Here is an 18,355-nt window from a genome sequence, read left to right on the forward strand (position 1 = left end):
TAGGAGTCGAGTCATGACCAAGACCATAAAAACATGCAAGTTTTCATATTCATGATTTAATATCACCCCCGTTAATAATCAACAGTTAGGCCTACAGACTGAGTTAGATTGGAAATTGTTTAGAGGAGCAGTCTTAACGTCTTAATATGGACTATCATTAAAAAAATCCCTTCCACATGCATCATCTTCTGCCTACTTTTCTAAACTGCTTCAACAGTGCTGCTTTGTCATCAACATGTTAAGCCCACACTGACTTTTTTAATCCTAGTTAGGACATGCAGAGCAAATAAAAATTTTCTAGTGATATGTCTGAATTAGTAGGCTCAGCTACTTTATAACATTTTCCAATATTTCCCAATTTTATGCATTATCTTTGCATTGCACCATAGGATGTCATTTTTAAATAATGCCGTCAACATTGCATTTTATTATTATTGTTATGTGTTGTGTGTTTTTGTTATATGAACATAAAAAACGCGTTGGTCTCGAGGACTCGGTCTGAAATTACGAGTCCTTCTCCTCCCACTGTGGTCCGAGACCGAGTCAAGACCGAGTCTTTGAAGGAACAAGTCCGAGACGAGTCCGAGAAAGCAGAAATTGGTCTCGAGACCGGACTCGAATACTACATCACTACCATTTAGATCAGAAATATCTTAGTTCACAAATATCTGTACCTAGACTGCTGCGTAGGACGAGTCATGAAGTCATATTTTTATACATTTATGTTAGTTTATTAATTTTTCTCTTTTGGTTAGATTTGGTTTGCTCTGGAGGAATGTGTTTTTTATTTCTAAGTTGATTTTTCTCTGTTTTCCTGTTGGCTGATTCGAAACAGAACTAGGTAACATGCCCTCGGGTGAGTACCAGTAGCCGTACACTCTCTCTATAATGAGTGCATGGTTACCACCTCGGACTAACCACAGGCTAGCGGTCCCATCCGCAGGTGCATGAGGCTTCCGTTCATCCTTCCACACCTCCTCTACCAGTTACCATATTAAACCACCAATCCCTAGCAACATGCTAGTTATAAGCACTAGCATAGGTCACAGTCCCTTGGCAGGAAAATGTGACGACTCTTCTGGTCCTTGTGGGACATACTAATTTCTATCCTTGTTTAACGATTTACCATTTTTGTTCCCTCATTCCTCCTTTACACAACTATATTTTGCTAGCCTCTTTTTGGTTGCAGACAATGTCGGAAAACGGTTTGGATCAGCAACTATAGAAACTAGCATGGTAGCGCTGTGCCTAACTCAACCTCATTTGCTTTATCTTTGTATTACTACCACACTCCTGAAGAAGTCTATTTAAACATTGCAGATCAATATTATATATATATTAGGTACCTCTATGAAGTTGTTAAAGACCCCATGATATCAACATTTAAATTGTACCCCTGCAAGTTGACAACATTAATCTTTTAGCAGATATAAACTTTTATAGTCTTTTTATATTGAAGTTAATGAAAGTCTCGACTGTAGACGACTCAGAACTAGATCCGCACCACTTTGGCCCAGATCCGAAATCACATGGGAATTTTGGGAAAATTGTCAAACCATTTCATGGGGTCTTTAATGATGTTCTGAAGGTCTGACCAGCCCATTGTGGTTTCAGGAATATCCATCCTTTTGTTTTTCCTCATTTAGAAAATGGAGATGACAGTAGCAGCGATGAGTCCACTCAGAGTCCTGCTGTGGAAGGAATGTAAGTAAACATCTGTTAATGGTAAATATGTGTATTTAAATGTCTGTGCTTTAATAAACAAACAAACCTAAGTCAATATATTTTCCCATAATGCAGCACACTGGCCTCAGACATCATGAAGTTATGTGGCGAGACCAAATCTAGGACCAAGGTATGGTTTACATTTTAAAGTTAGTGAGATGGTGAGTAATGATCAGGGTTTTAGAAATTAAGGTCTTGGGTAGCAAAAGGTTTGTAAGGGTGAACCATAAAAACGGCTCAACCTTACCGTATGTTTCTCTGGAGTGATTGACCCTTAAGATTGTCTTATGATATAGGCTGAATGCTGATCTGATGGTCTGCATTTAGCCTAGGTTTCGTGCATTGTCTGCACAAGTATACTCTGGTTTTAAGTTGCTTTGCATAAAAACAGCTGCAAAATAACTACTTGCACATCCCAATGTAACAATCTATATCTCTATATTTTTGCAATTCTAACACAGGCTCGAAGAAGAACCACTACTCAAATGGAATTACTGTATGTTAACAACAGTGACTGTGGCCCAGACACACCTCTACACCCAATGAGTGAGACAATAGAGGCGGCTGGAGACCTGGAGTCCGCTGGAAATACAGTCAGAGACAGGGACTACATGCTTCCTGCTGGTTTGACCTCCAGAATGGGTAGCATGTAAGTGTAGGCAGAATGGTAGTGCTTCTTAATGTCGTCTTGTTGTACTGAATTGACTAACTGCTCCATCTTACATTATGCATGAACTAACTACGCCTGATTTGTCTTCCTTACAATTTACATTTCTTAGTAAAACTGTCAACTCTTGTTAAGTGAGAGATATTTTCTAAAGGCTTACTAGAAAACTTCTTGGCTGTAGTGGTTGATATTTGTCAAAGTTTTCCAAGAGAACTGCGTACTAGTTGTGGTAGAGAATTTCCAAAGGTTCAGTAGTGGTAGTTATTTTGCAAAGGTTTGCCAAAGAACTACTTTCTAATAGTGGTAGTGTAGATAATAGTCAAAGGTTTGCTTGGGAACTGTTTGCCAGCATGACTAAACTTTCCAGGAGAAATCCTTAACAGAAAATACCTTATAAGTGGTGATAGATATTTGTATAAACTTTCCAATAGAAATGCATAGTAGTTGTGGTAGAGATTTGCCAAAGCATCACAAGAAAACTGCTTGCATTGGTAGTATTAGTAGATATTTGCCAATAACAGTAGAAACTGACCAAAGGTTTGCCAGTGAACTGCTTGCCAGCAGTGGTAAAGATTTGCCAAAAGTTTCCCAGTGAAGTGCTGCTAGTAGTGGTAGATATCTGTCAAAGGTTTGCCAAATAACTGCTTGCCAGTAGTGGCAAATAATTGCCAAAGGTTCACAAAAAAAAATGTTTTAAAGTTGTGATAGATGTGTATATGCACTGTATGATGGGACCGTAGAAACTGGCTAAAGGTTCACCAAAAACTGTTTTCCAGTTGTGATAGATGTGTATATGTATGGTGGGACAGTAGAGACTGGCTAAAGGTTTCCCAGTGAACTGTTGCCAGTAGTGGTAGATATCTGTCAAAGGTTTACCAAAAAAACTGCTTGCCAGTTGTATAACAGCAGAAAAAAATGGCAAGGGTTTGCAAGAGAACTGCTTGCCAAATGTTCATCACAGAACTGCTTGCCAGTAGTTGTAGAGATTTATCAAAGGTTTCCTAGTGAACTGCTGCCAGTAGTGGTAGATATCTGTCAAAGGTTTGCCAAAGAACTGCTTGCCAGTAGTGGCAGATAATTGCCAAAAGTTCACCAAAAACTGTTTTCCAGTTGTGATAGATGTGTATATGTATCGTGAGACAGTAGAAACGTTTAGGTTACTTACGTAACCATGGTTCCCTGAAATAATTGGAACAAGCACTGTGTCAGTTTGCTGACACTATGGGGAAACTCCTGTTTACCCCGTGATTGAAGCCTATTGGTTACTGTCTGTAAAAATTACAGACCAATGGTGTTCAAACCCGCGAAAGGGCTGGGCTTATGCCCTTATTCGACTGAAGCGAGGTTGTGTCCAGCGCCCGAGGGAACTGAAACACGCAGCACTTTCGAGGGTGGGCCGGCCGTAGCGGGACCTAAGCCTCATTTCCTCCTCAGCTTCACTTCAGGGAGGCGGTGGCGCTGGGTCCAGCGTGATCTTAGGACGGGGACCACGGCATCATGGGGGGCCGGCGCTTCATGTCGGGCGTTGACGCTTGACCTCCGGTTCAGGTCTGTGCTGCTGAGGTTGTGCTGGCGGTGCAGACTTAGGACACTGAGCTGGCGGTGGTTTAGGATGGCCGACATCAGTCGAGGAGGCGGGCGACTGTGCAGGAAGTGGCGCATAGCTTGCGAGGATTTCTGAGCCTCCGTGAAACTGGGTAAAACCTTCTACCGTGGCACCGAACAGACCCGACGGTGGCACAGGGGAGTCAAGGAGAGCAACACAGTGTGCATCCTTGATATCCGTCAAGTTAGGACGACCAGGCTAGCCATAGCTCTTAGATCTGTAGCGCTGCGCAAGTCTCTAATGGCAGTTGGGTCGGGGGCCTGACTCATCAATATCCGCACGAGCTTAAAGTCAGGCTGGGGGCATGTCTTGCTGGGCTCTTCTGTAGCAGTGGAGTCCTCATCCAAAGCCGCCCAATCCTCCAGTTCAAAGGGACCCGGCATGAGCCACAATGTTGAAGCGACCTTTTACAACGTACTTCTGGAAATACTCTTTTAGTGGCAGGGGAAGACCCTAGGCGTAAAATCTGCTGCAGGGCTTGAAGTCAATGGCAAAGAAGGGCTTTTCTTGGAGCAGCGACGCAATGCGAAGTGAACCTTATTGAAAGAGAACTGGCTAAAGGTTTGCCAAAAAAACTGCTTGCCAGTAGTACCACAGTAAAAAAATTGACAAGGGTTTGCAAGAGAACTGCTTGCCAAATGTTCATCACAGAACCCCTTTGCCAGTAGTGGTAGATATTTGCCAAAGGTTTTCCAGTGAACTGTTTTCCAGTTGTGATAGATATGTATATGAATGGTGGAGCAATAGAAATTGGCTATAGGTTTGCCAGTGAACTGCTTGCCGGTAGTGGTAGATATCTGTCAAAGGTTTGCCAAACAACTGCTTGCCAGTGGTGCAACAATAGAACATTGCCAAGTGCTATCCATTTGGCACAAAAACTGCTTGCCAGTTTTTGTGCAGCTAGTCAGCTGTGTATATTTTCCAAACGTTTACCCAAGAACTGCTTGTCAATAGTGTAGCAGTAGAAATTTGACGTTAACTGCTTACCAGTTATACAGTTATACAGCTTTTCTAAAGGTTCACTAGAACAGCGTTTCCCAATCCTGTTTCTGGAGGCACACTTTTGGCTTTCTCCCACATCTGACCCCATTACTTCCCATCTTGGAGTCTCTACTAATGAACTGACAAGGCAATTTAAGTGTGTTTGAATAGGAAGTTGGAAATGCTGAACTACTTGCCAGTGGTGGTAGATATTTGCCAAACAATGGACAATTTGCCACTACTGCAAGCACTTGTGAAAGACTGCGGGTTTACATCAATCTGCAAACTTAAAATGAATCATGAATCAAGCGTTTTTGCAAGAATAGCTGTTTGTTAATCCTCCCTCTTAATCAGCATTTTACATGTAATCTTTTAACAGGTTTAACAGGTTATGTTAGAATATTTGTTTGCTTTACTGTGCATGCTGTCCATCTTATGTTGGTGTCATTTTCTGTTCCGTCTTTTTGTTTTATTTCATGTTTCTTTTTGTCACAATGCAAATGGATCTTAAAGTAGCAGCTCTGGCAACAGACTTCCAACAGGGGGGCAAAAGAGAGTGCCGGAACCTTCCCCTGTGTCCCGCAGGAAGACTTATGACAAGGGACAAGCTGACAAGGCTAAAGCTAAAGAGATCATACAGTAAGAGCTAGCTCCCCCAGTGGCAGAATGTTACAACTGCAACTTCTTGATATTGAAAAACAATTTTTGCCTAATGCGCTAATATTTTTAACAAACTACTGGATCTGGTATAAAGTTTGGCATATAAGCTAACAAAAAACATCTGCTTATGGAAAAAGCATGGACACGGACTGCTATAATGACGCTGTTAGCTTTATAATACCAATATTACGAGTACTTCAGAGTCCCACTTTTTTTTATATTACACCAATTTTTCTGGTAAATGCCATCAGACCTTCCAAAATGCGTTATATCTGAAATCAGTTTTTATTCTTGGTTGGTTTTATTGCAGTATGTTTCAACAAAATGCTTGTAAAAAGCTGTATTCATATATAAATATATACTATTTACTCCTATTCACCATACAGTTCCTAATCATAATATTATATAATAGTTCACATAAAATGTGACAAAATGTCAACTCAGCGTGGCTTTTTGGCTTAGATTTGATCATGCAAGGACATGCAGTTTTCATGCTATGTATTATTACATAACAGATCAATTTAATCTTTAGCTTTGCAGCAAGAGACAGATGCAGATATTAAACTCTGAATATACTTAATGTCCTTATAATGCCAAATCCATGTAAACATCGAGCTGAATGGAAGTTCTTGCCTTACAAACGCTGACTGCTCTGATTATTTGCATCCTTTATCTTTTCTGTTACATTGACAGATAGGGTTGTGCCGATAGACAATAGTATCACACGCACCTGGACTTAATGCATGCGTCTTGGACTCTTGCTTGGACCTGATTGCGCGCAGCATGGACTCCTTTTAGCACCTGAACTTGTAATGCGCATGACTTGGACTCTTCCTCGGCTCACACGTGAGCTTGTAATACGCGCCGCTCTGCCATTTCCTTGCACTAGAGAGGTTGTTAGGCACACAAAAGGTTAAAACCATAGACATTATATACGTAGACGCCTCATAGACTGACGCTGCCTATTGGAGCTGAGGTATCAGCGCAGCCACCATCTTGAAAGGGTCCCCAGTGCTCCCCCCTGCATTTATTTCTACTGAGGAAGGTGTATCCCGAACTACAATAATCATAACTGGATTTTCACACGGTTTGATTACACTTAAGTAACGTTAGTTACGATGACATAATATTATAAATGGTAAAATAACCAAAATTGTTATTTAATCTTACTTGTGAAAGAAAATCCTATGTGATCTGGTATCAATACTGCATCGGTTATTAAATGCGGGCATAGTTGCTCGCTCTCCGTTGACTCCGGTTGACTCTGGTGCTAGCGTAGAGGGAAGTGACCCAACCAATATGGAGGCAACGCTGGATTACGTTCCAGCACGTCATGAGGCGTCTACCCAAATAATGTCTATGGTTAAAACCAGCAAATGAGTTGTTCCCCCTCCCTGGGAGGCAAGAAATGTCAGAGCGCCTGGGCTTTAATGACGCGCTCGGATTAATGGCATCAGTTTAAAGAAGGTTGCGGTCATGACAGTGGTGCCATTGTTTCTTTTTTGTCCACCAATCAAGTGGCTTCTCATAAATAAATAAAAAATGAACAAATAAATAAATAAGTAAACTATTTCCCGCCCCCCGATACTATTGTGTATTGGCGATCTCACAGGAAGCACTTCCTCCTGTTTTTTTAACACTACATAACCGTTTGGATAAAATAGAGCAAACAGAACATATACACTCACCTAAGGGATTATTAGGAACACCACACTAATACTGTGTTTGACCCCCTTTCGCCTTCAGAACTGCCTTAATTCTACGTGGCATTGATTCAACAAGGTGCTGAAAGCATTCTTTAGAAATGTTGACCCATATTGATAAGCTAGCATCTTGCAGTTGATGGAGATTTGTGGGATGCACATCCAGGACACGAAGCTACCATTCCACCACATCCCAAAGATGCTCTATTGGGTTGAGATCTGGTGACTGTGGGGTACAGTGAACTCATTGTCATGTTCAAGAAACCAATTTGAAATGATTCAAGCTTTGTGACATGGTGCATTATCCTGCTGGAAGTAGACACCAGAGGATGAGTACATGGTGGTCATAAAGGGATGGACATGGTCAGAAACAATGCTCAGGTAGGCCGTGGCATTTAAACGATGCCCAATTGGCACTGAGGGGCCTAAAGTGTGCCAAGAAAACATCCCCCACACCATTATACCACCAGCAGCAGCCTGCACAGTGGTAACAAGGCATGATGGATCCATGTTCTCATTCTGTCTACGCCAAATTCTGACTCTACCATCTGAATGTCTCAACAGAAATCGAGACCAGGCAACATTTTTCTAGTCTTCAACTGTCCAATTTTAGTGAGCTTGTGCAAATTGTAGCCTCTTTTCCTATTTGTAGTAGAGATGAGTGGTACCCGGTGGGGTCTTCTGCTGTTGTAGCCCATCCGCCTCAAGGTTGTGCGCGTTGTGGCTTTACAAATGCTTTGCTGCATACCTCAATTGTAACGAGTGGTTATTTCAGTCAAAGTTGCTCTTCTATCAGCTTGAATCAGTCGGCTCATTCTCCTCTGACCTCTAGCATCAAACAAGGCATTTTTGTGCACGGGACTGACACATACTGGATGTTTTTCCCTTTTCACACCATTCTTCGTAAACTCTAGAAATGGTTGTGCGTGAAAATCCCAGTAACTGAGCAGATTGTGAAATACTCAGACCGGCCCGTCTGGCACCAACAACCATGCCTCGCTCAAAATTGCTTAAATCACTTTTCTTTCCCATTCTGACATTCAGTTTGGAGTTCAGGAGATTGTCTTGACCAGGACCACACCCCTAAATGCATTAAAGCAACGTCCATGTGATTGGTTGATTAGATAATTGCATTAATGAGAAATTAAACAGGTGTTCCTAATAATCCTTTAGGTGAGTGTAGAACGGAATCAAAAAGTTAAACAAACATCTTTAAGATATTTGTGAAATAAAGAAAACAATGTGTTTCTGGACCAGTGTGGTTTACATCTTGCAAAATAGTCTTTATAATATTTGAACACTTTATTATTTTTACTTTTATGTGACATGAACAAACAATGTAAGAACTATTCATATGACAAGTTGTACTTGTCAACAATATGAGCATTAACATTTAAAAGGCTTTTTTATATCACAAAAAACATAAATTCAGCCACGTGTCTTTAAACTGGGACACATTTAGCATTAAACAAGTCATGAAACACTTCAAAATAGAAGAAATCACAAGGAAAAGCACTTACTTTTTGTATTATGTATGATCGTGTCACTACAAATTTAGGTTTGTTTTTTCTTTGAGGTCTTCTTACACAAAAAAACCCACACTATTCATTTTCTTTACATGTTTCTTATGCTGCATGAAGAGGAATTTCATAATGTCGTCCACTGGCACGCATGCTCTTTTTGTTTTATCCATAAACTTTTCCAACAATGTTTATTGTTTTGAAATCTTATAATTTACACCAGATTTAGTAGAGGAATCAACTGACGCTGAATTTTGATTTGTTGACGTGCATCAGAGGTGTGATCAGCCCCGTTCCTGTGTCGAAGAGCAGTCGTGCCGGATCTCTGCAGTGCGTGCATATAGCCGAGGGTCACAGTAAAGCTGTGCTGTGTGTCGACTCCACCGATGACCTCCTCTTCACTGGATCTAAAGGTCCTCATCTATAAACCTCATTTATCATCTCTCAAATTGTTGGATAGAGAATTTTTGCTTTAAAATCTTTTTTACAAGCCCTGTAACAAACTGTTACTTATATTATTTGAGTTTATTATTAGTGTATATTATATAGTGGGGTGTGTTATTATGCTGCATGGGGTAAGTTGTCACAGTAGCAACTTGATTTTTCTTGATATAAATTAGAGAACCTTTTTGTGAAACACAAAACGCTATACAAAGAAAAAATATTTTACAATAAATAAATGGCAAAATATTGATATACCAAAATATCAAAAGCATGCATCATACAAGAAAACACATCTTTGACGGACCTTATAACTACTAAGATATAGTCTTTGGGAGACCGCTTCTTATGTTAACAGGATTTTTTTAAACGAGGCACTGATGAACACAACAAAGTAAATTTACTGCTGTAAGGTTTTAACCTGAAGGTTTTGTTGTGTTTATAATGTGACTCTATTGCCCCCTTTAGACCGGACCTGTAAGGTGTGGAATCTGGTGACTGGGCAGGAGATCATGTATCTGGGCGGCCATCCCAACAACGTCGTCTCTGTGCGTTACAGCTCCAGTCTGGTGTTCACCGTCTCCACTTCCTACATCAAAGTGTGGGACATCCGAGATTCGGCCAAGTGCATACGAACACTCACGTGAGTCTCTGCCCAAGCCAGAATTAAATATTTGATGATATTTGCATGAATGTCATTCTTTTAAATGATTTGTCACATTTGTTTCGGGCTCTCTTAAAGGTGCAGTGTGTACATTTTAGAACGATCTTTTGACAGCAATGCAATATACACCACTAAAAACATGGGTATCTATATTATAAAGACCTCACAAAATAAACTGTATTGTTTTTATTCCCTTGTAATGAGCCGTTTTTATCTGCATACCCCGTGGGTCCCCTTACATGGAAGGCGCCATTATGTTTCTACAGTAGCCCTAAACGGACAAGCTGCTCTACAGAGAGCGTTTGTCACTACATTGTCTCAGATGACGACATGCTTGTCCTGTGACAGCTACCGTAGCTTCTCTATGTGCTTCGAAAGGGAAGGGTGCAATTTGCAACCTCACCACTAGATGCCGCTAAAATCTACACACTGCACCTTTAATGCTGGCTAATAATTAATAAATGAATTATAATGTGTCTATTTCTGTCCATTGCGTCAACAGATCTAACATATTAACAAATCATGATTATTGTTTTTTTAACACAGATCCCTTTGATAAGCCTTAACAATGTTGCAAGAATTGTGTGTATTGTTGCCACATTTCCCTGAAAACCACATTCGTTTGCCTGCAGCATCACCTACTGGTCAAAACTTGCTTTCAGTAATTTTCCAATGGTAGTGTCAAACAGATCTGTTCATTTGATGTGGTTAACCTTATAAATGTCCTTATGGTTCTGTTATATAGTGCATTTAAAGTCATTTGTAATCATTGAATGAACTTCTCAGGTCTGTTTCTGTCTCTGGTTTAGTTCATCAGGTCTGGTGAATCCTGGTGACACGTGTGCAGCCACTACGAACCGCACCGTCACCATCCCGGCCGGAGAGAACCAGATCAACCAAATATATCTGAACCCGAGCGGCACCGTTCTCTACGCTGCTGCAGGCAACTCTGTGCGCATGTGGGACCTGAGACGGTATAACTTCTATATCATTTCTATATCTGGCATGGGGGTCAGAACCATTATATGTGGGTGGGACATGACCCAAATCCATCTTTTTGTCTTTCTTTTACTTTGACTTATGGATTTGTCCATCATAAAATTCAGTTGCACAGGCAGAAATCGCTAGGGGGTCAGTAAAAATATCATTAAAACATGTATAATAAATAACGAGATATATACTTATATACATGTTTGTGTAAGCACTAGTAAAACATACAAAACAAATGCAGTTGGGGCAAAAATATGTTTCGAAATATTTTGAGTTTCCCTGCCTTGCCTCACAGTGGTTTTAGTCCTGGTTCGTGACTTGTGATTGAGCGATAGTGGAGCGTTTTCAGAGCGAGAGAAAATCACAACACTCCAACATTCAAAAAATCCACTCCTCGCTCCAGGAAAAATCACATCGCTCCACTACGCACTGCTCACATACTCTCACCAGAATACAAGAAAATAACATTTACTCCAGGAAATGTTTTGGACACACCCACACTTTTTTTGGCTTACGACACCCTTGACCACCATATAGATTTATTAAAAGTGAACTACTTTTTTATGATTTCACTTTTTTGGGTCTATTCTTTCCAACACTATCCAAACCATCGTTTTTTTAAACAATAAAAGTCATTTCCACATCATTTATATTTGCATTTTGTTGGTGAATTTAACATTTAATATTTTGGAATAACAATAATCCTTTTAAGAGATTTACTTACTAAATTTTTTACGAATGATTTTATAGCTTAACACTTATGTGGTTATGGTGTGGTCTCCCAGACAGGGATTAGCTCAAGCCAGGACTAGGCCTTAGTTTAATTAAGAAATATAACTAGTTTTAACAAACATGCCTTACTAAAAACTAGTGCTGGGCAAAGATTAATCGCGATTAATCGCATACAAAATAAAAGTGATTTTTGGCATGATATATGAGTATGTGCTGTGTGTAATTATTATGTATAAATAAATACACACACATTCATGTATGTATTTAAGAAACATTTACATGTTTATATATATTTATTTATATTTTTATATATTCTATTTAAAAATAAAAAAATAAAAAATATATAAGTAAAACAATTCTGAAATGAATATATGAGTGTGTGTGTGGTTAAATATACACAATAATTAGACACAGTACACGCACATATTTTATGCAAAAAAAAATCGCTTTTTTTGTATGCGATTAATCGCGATTGATCATTGCCCAGCACTACTAAAAACATTACTTGTGTGCATTTTGAGGCAAAACAAAGGGCACTCGTGTATTTTAAGATATGTAGTGCAAGTTGTTTTCAGATTGGACAGCTCTTACATTTATTTTAGCCTAGGACTAGTTTAATCCCTGTCCGGGAAACCGCCCTTCTGTGTCCTAAATTCAAAGTTATATGTTAAAAGAATAATTTTAGTTTTTGCTGATTTAATTATTGCATTTTTATGTCTGACAGTCAAGAGTAAAATAATCAAAACTATGCATTAAAGGCATTTAAATCCAATTTGAAAAAGTATTAAAAAGTTTTTAAGACAGCCTTCATGTGACTTTAACAAAAACAAAAATAGTAAAAAAGGTTTTAATAAGAATGTAAAAAGTAAAAGTGCCTGTATATTTTATTTGACACACTCACTCTCTATGTCAGATTCGTGTCTACAGGGAAGTTAATGGGGCACCTGAGTCCAGTCATGTGTTTGACTGTAGATCAGACCTGTAATGGACAAGATCTTGTTATCACCGGCTCAAAGGATCACTACATCAAGGTGTGTATATGTTTGTGTGTGCATGTGTATACACCAGTGTTCGAATAGGCGGGGTGCAGGGGTGGTCCCAGACCTCCTATAAGAGTTGAGGGACCTCCTATAATGCAAAAATAATCAATAATTTAAATACTATATAAATGTAAAATTCTCATGCTGCACAGCCACAAAGACATACTGTCCATTATTTGCAATAAACTAATCCAAAAGATTTCTGTCTAATATAAATGTAAACTCAAGTGTACCTCACGCTGTTTTCTGGAGGAATTGACAGATTGATAGATTCAGGATTGAGTTAAAAAATTCTTCTTTTACACTTATTTGAGGGGTAAAAAATGTAACGGGGTCATTTGACGTTTCTTTGATAAAAATTTTGACCCAGCATCACATCTTGCTTTGTGAGATCATTGCGACCCTATAATGACTGGAGGGGGGGCTTAGCTAGGGGACACCCATAATCTTTGACATAATTCGAACACTGGTATACACCATTATTACTTGGAAGACATTTTCATGTAAAACCCTTATAAATGGGACCTTGTATATCTTTCCTGTAGATGTTTGATGTGACAGAAGGTGCTGTGGGTAGTATCAGTCCCACACATAACTTTGAGCCGCCCCACTATGATGGCATTGAGTCTCTGGTGGTTCGGGGGGACTGTTTGTTTAGCGGCTCCAGAGACAACGGCATTAAGAAATGGGACCTGGCCCGCAAGGATCTGTTGCAGGTAAAACCATAATATACATTATTTATAAATGAAGAGTTTCGTTGCAAAATGAGATTTATTTAATTGTTCAGAAAACCCGTTTTTAGGTTGTGCATTCCAATTAACATCAGTTCAACTGCAGTTGGTTTGTTTTGATTTAAACTTTCATAACTTAAAAAATACAGCTAAGTAGCACCATAAAACAAAATAATAGCATGATAACATAATAATAAACATGTTTTGACAAAAATGTTAAAAAATGGATTTATCTCGTTTTGCAACGAAACTCTTCAAATGTTACACTTTATAATAACGGTCCATAATGAACTAAGACAAAACTTAAAGGTATTGCAGAGGATTTTCTTTTTCCGGGTGGATCATCAAGACTATTCGTCCTCCTAGTTGTCATTCAGGAGTGTTGCACAATTGCATTTTTTTTTAAGAAGTGGAGAAGGCGGTTCTTTTCTAAAATTCGAGAAAATCCTGCGCTACACCTTTAAAAATGAACTAATGCTGAGTTAAGGCATAAACATATGAAGTTAGTACAGCAGTTAATGTAACTCATTCTCACCAAAATGCGTACAAATGTCACGCAGTGTCATTATCGTGCAATAGATACGCCATATTCCGCTTTTGCATGCATATGATACGCCAGTCCTTCCCGTTTACTTATATGGCACATCGTGTCGTGTCGTTTTATTTATTGGTTTATCATTTCTTTTCTGTTTTTTAAACCATTTTCGCATGTTAGGGTTAGATTTGGGTTTTGCTTTAGGATGTAATTTAATACATCATGTTTTGTCTATTTTTAGATCATGGTCGCTTGGAGTTGGGGTTAGAATCGGGGTTTGGGTTAGGATGTCATTTTATGTTACAAAACGTTGTTCTAACCCCAAACCCAAGCGACAATGGTTAAAAAACTGAAAAGAAATGAGAAACCAATAAATAAAACGACACGATGCGTCATATAAGTGAACAGGAAGGACTGGCGTATCATTATGTGCATGCAAAAGCGAAATTTGGCGTATCTATTGCACGATAATAATCACCCTGCGTGTCATTTGAATTCATGTTAAGTCATGAGTAATGTTTTTTTTTTAATGATGACTCTCCATTAGTACATGCCTTAACTCGGCATTAGTTCATATTTAAGTAAGAATTCATTTAGGTATTAGTTCATTATGATTCATGAATCCTTATTATAAAGTCTAAACCAGATATTTGAAGAGTCTACAAATTGCTTTTTTCCATAAAGTGATCATTCATAGTGGCTAAAAGTACCAAAATGACTAGAAAACTACTCCATATGCTAATTAATCAGAGCAGAGGAACAGATTTGCAGCAAATGACGTTTAACTCTACATACAGTGCCATTTTAGGATTTTATCCATTGAGAAATTATTTTTATTGCACACTTCTCCACTTGAATTTTCATAATGCATCTGTAAATCAGTTTATTTTAACTAGAAAAGTGAACTTTTCATGAAAGTTTTGACAACAGAAAATAACAGGGCAGCTCATCATTGCGGTACTCAGGCAGCGAATGGCCTTCCGCAAGTAATTAGCCAATCAGACGATTAATCAAGACCTGAGATTCCTGCGACCAGGAAGAAGCTAATGAACTCATCAGGAAGTGATTGAATCAGTCTGTGTCTGATGAATAAACATTTAATGAGCTGATGTGATCTACAGCAGGTACCCAACGCTCATCGTGACTGGGTTTGCGCTCTGGGAGTCGTCCCCGCGTCTCCCATCCTGCTAAGCGGCTGTAGAGGAGGAGTTCTCAAACTCTGGCACACGGACACGTTGAGTCCTCTCGGGGAGATCAGGGGTCACGAGAGTCCCATTAACAGCATCTCCACTAACAGCACTCATCTCTTCACTGCCTCAGAGTGAGTATTACACACTTACACATACACATTTAAGGAGATTTTTATATGAATCGGTTAAAATCGTTGGATGTAAATGAAAAGGTTTGCAACAACTTGAGGGTGAGTAAATAATAAAAGACCAATCTCTTTAAAAACACTTGGATAAGGCTCTTTTAAAAGATATATTTTTGCATAAACACTTCTCATCTCTGCCTCACTTTGCAGTGACCGGACAGTAAAGATCTGGCGTTCAAGAGGAGGTCTGGACAGCGGCACAGATGTGACTGACACTACTGATGACGCCGTCGGTAATTGACTAAATAGAGACGCCACTGCAGTGTTACTATGGTAACGCTGCCGCCAAAGACATTTGCACTTTGACTCCACCGATAAAATATGGGTATTGAGATGATTGGCCTTTAATACAAATACGGAATCGACTCCTTTGGACAATTCCCAGCATTCATTGCTAATTGCTTAAAACGCAAAATCAACGTCACATGCTAAAGAAAGCTCTCTGCTCTTAAAATAACCACGCCAGCGCAGATAATTCTAACAATTATCTAAGCGGCACCGAAAGCGGACACACTGGTGGACATTCGGGAACGAAGCGGGATCTACTGTGGCTGGCTCCAGTACTCCGGCTTTCGGAAGCGCTCGGGTGCATTATGCTGTATAGTGATGTGTCTGTAGAGTAACTCATGCAAAAAGAATAGGTCATATTTTACTCCTTAAGAATTTTACATTATGAAAATGAAAGCTATTTTAAAATTCGAATCATGAGTTTTTGTATTGTGTGTGTAGCAGATTACAAAAAACTCATGCCTTTAAATCGATTATTATGATTTCAGAGAATGCAAGGTTGTATTCGTTATACTGAATGTAATTTAAAATTTATGATATGTCTTGAAATTTACAGGGTTCCCACGGGTCCTTGAAAGTTTGTGAATCTGGTGGAAATAAATAATAAAGGCCCTGTGATGTTTTTGAAAATATACATACATAGATACAGGTCATTGAAAGTGCTTGAATCATTTTATGCAAGAAGTTTTCTGGAAAACATATTATTCCCTGTGTAGTGTAGGATAATATCATCAACATTCTAGACTTTTTAAGCACACGTGTTAAACTGTTCACTTTAAATGCTTATATATTCTGTATGCGAATGTTGATTCATACCAAAATGCTTTTTTGCATAGTTGTGTTTGACACAAGAAAACGTCTCGGGTTACATATGTAACTGTTGTTCCCTGAGAAGGGAACGAGACGCTGCGTCTCTCTTGCCATACTTCCTGTGTCCCTGTAACGCCGTCTTTGGCAATATTTCAGATAGTGATATACTTCCTGGCTCTCGCGTCACCCTGTCTTTGTCGTTAAGCCTCATCATTGGTTGAATTTACACATTCAGATGGCCTGGAAGCGTCCCCAAAGTGTCACCGCAGTGACGCAGCGCGAGTTCCCTCGAAAGGGAACTGTAACAATGTATCTTAAAAGGTAACACAATGTAACCTTGCTCTTAGTTGAAATGTGTCCCCACATTTAGTCCTTGAATTTGAGGGTATTGGACCTGGAAGTCCTTGAAAGGTCCTTGAATTTGAAGTTAACAAGGTGTGGGAACCCTGTTTTTATGAATGATTAAAGTAGTCCGTTTATATGATTTGTTTCCTATTTGGAATTTTTTTTATAATTGCTAGAGTTAAAATGATGATACAATCATGTTTATAAGCATGCAATAAAAGGAAATGTCTCCAAAAATGATAAAATTGCAAATGTATAATTGTAGTTTAAAAAAATAAATATTGTATCACAGATCTAATTTAATTAGAATGACCAAAACAGTGTATGAAAATGTATCTTTTAAATCATAATGCCTTTTAAACCATACTGTATATGATATTTCTATCAACATACAGTATTAAGAATAGTTTAAGGCAATAATATTGTGTCTATGAAATTCAGTCTCATAACATAATGATGAGATTAGGAGCATCAAAGTTGGCCTTAGTCAATATGAAAAATATTAAGGCGGAGTCACATGGACCTGTCAGACACCTTTTCAGCAACAAAAATTACAATTATTTCAGTGTGTAGTTCGATCAATGCTATCGAATGACTTCAGAAAATTTGAAATATGGCACATGAAATAATAATGGTCATAAAAGCGTCATTTTCTTAATGCAAAATATAATTTCTCTTTATTTTGGAGTGAAATATGATCTGGACATCTTTTATAGTTTAAATTAAAAGCTTTGACCTTAAATGAACTCTGTTAGACGTCAGTGTAGCTACCTGCAAATCATAAGTTGATTAAAAACAATCACAGGACCACGTACTAAAGACAGTAACAATATAGTCATTTTCTTTATTCACTCTTTACAAACCTGTCAACATCCATGAATCACTTTACTCTGAAATCTTCCTGCTGCTATCTTACTGTATGTCACTGAAGTCTTTTGGATTTGTGTGGTGTATGGATAAATGCACTATTGTGTATATACTGAGTGCCTGTACCACTTATAAACACTACATAGTGCACTGCTTCCCCCCAGCTTGTTCACTGCAGTCCACTACACAGTTCACTTGCTGGATTACATGCTGTTGTGCTTGATCAAATAACATATATGAAGACTTGAAAGCTTTTGTAGTCCACATCTGTTTAATGTTTCGAGTTTCATGCCTTGGCTTTACTGTAATTGCAGTACATTTGGAGGTTTAGTTGTCGAAACGTGAAACATGGCCATTTAATAGTGATTTGAATGTCAGGTGCCAATTCAATTAAACGTCATCTGTCAAAATCTACTGACTTGTGTGTGCAGCATTGTTGATGATTATGTAATAAATGTATAATAAATGTATTATTAATGTTTTACCCTTTAGAAAAGACAAAATAACATAAAAGTTCTCCATATATGTGACTTGTTTCCTTTTTGTACAAATGAAGAGTTTCGTTGCAAAACTTATTTTTCAGAAATCTCGTTTTTTGGTTGTGCATTCCAATTAATATCAATTCAACTGCAGTTGGTTTGGTTAACTTAAAAAAATACAGCTAAGTAGCACCAT

At 38.6% G+C, this 18,355-nt stretch overlaps 1 protein-coding gene across 6 annotated transcripts in view; it reads left to right on the plus strand.

Annotated features, from left to right (window-relative positions):
- The window catches only part of kif21a (kinesin family member 21A), a 69,954-nt gene extending 51,860 nt beyond the window's left edge, over positions 1 to 18,094 (plus strand). For 2 of the 6 annotated variants that reach the window (XM_073868358.1, XM_073868362.1), the window contains 12 exons: positions 836 to 856; positions 1,647 to 1,704; positions 1,801 to 1,855; positions 2,187 to 2,374; positions 5,493 to 5,618; positions 9,139 to 9,275; positions 9,772 to 9,946; positions 10,777 to 10,941; positions 12,603 to 12,720; positions 13,275 to 13,445; positions 15,117 to 15,316; positions 15,521 to 18,094. In XM_073868358.1, coding sequence (XP_073724459.1) covers positions 836 to 856; positions 1,647 to 1,704; positions 1,801 to 1,855; positions 2,187 to 2,374; positions 5,493 to 5,618; positions 9,139 to 9,275; positions 9,772 to 9,946; positions 10,777 to 10,941; positions 12,603 to 12,720; positions 13,275 to 13,445; positions 15,117 to 15,316; positions 15,521 to 15,611 — 1,505 coding nt within the window. In that variant the 3' untranslated portion in view covers positions 15,612 to 18,094. The remainder of the gene's footprint in view (positions 1 to 835; positions 857 to 1,646; positions 1,705 to 1,800; positions 1,856 to 2,186; positions 2,375 to 5,492; positions 5,619 to 9,138; positions 9,276 to 9,771; positions 9,947 to 10,776; positions 10,942 to 12,602; positions 12,721 to 13,274; positions 13,446 to 15,116; positions 15,317 to 15,520) is intronic. The other 4 variants (XM_073868359.1, XM_073868363.1, XM_073868360.1 and 1 more) reach the window with 4 other exon arrangements.
- The last annotated feature ends 261 nt before the right edge of the window (positions 18,095 to 18,355 follow it).

Source organism: Misgurnus anguillicaudatus, chromosome 6 (genome assembly GCF_027580225.2).
Source record: "Misgurnus anguillicaudatus chromosome 6, ASM2758022v2, whole genome shotgun sequence".
NCBI lineage: Eukaryota > Metazoa > Chordata > Actinopteri > Cypriniformes > Cobitidae > Misgurnus > Misgurnus anguillicaudatus.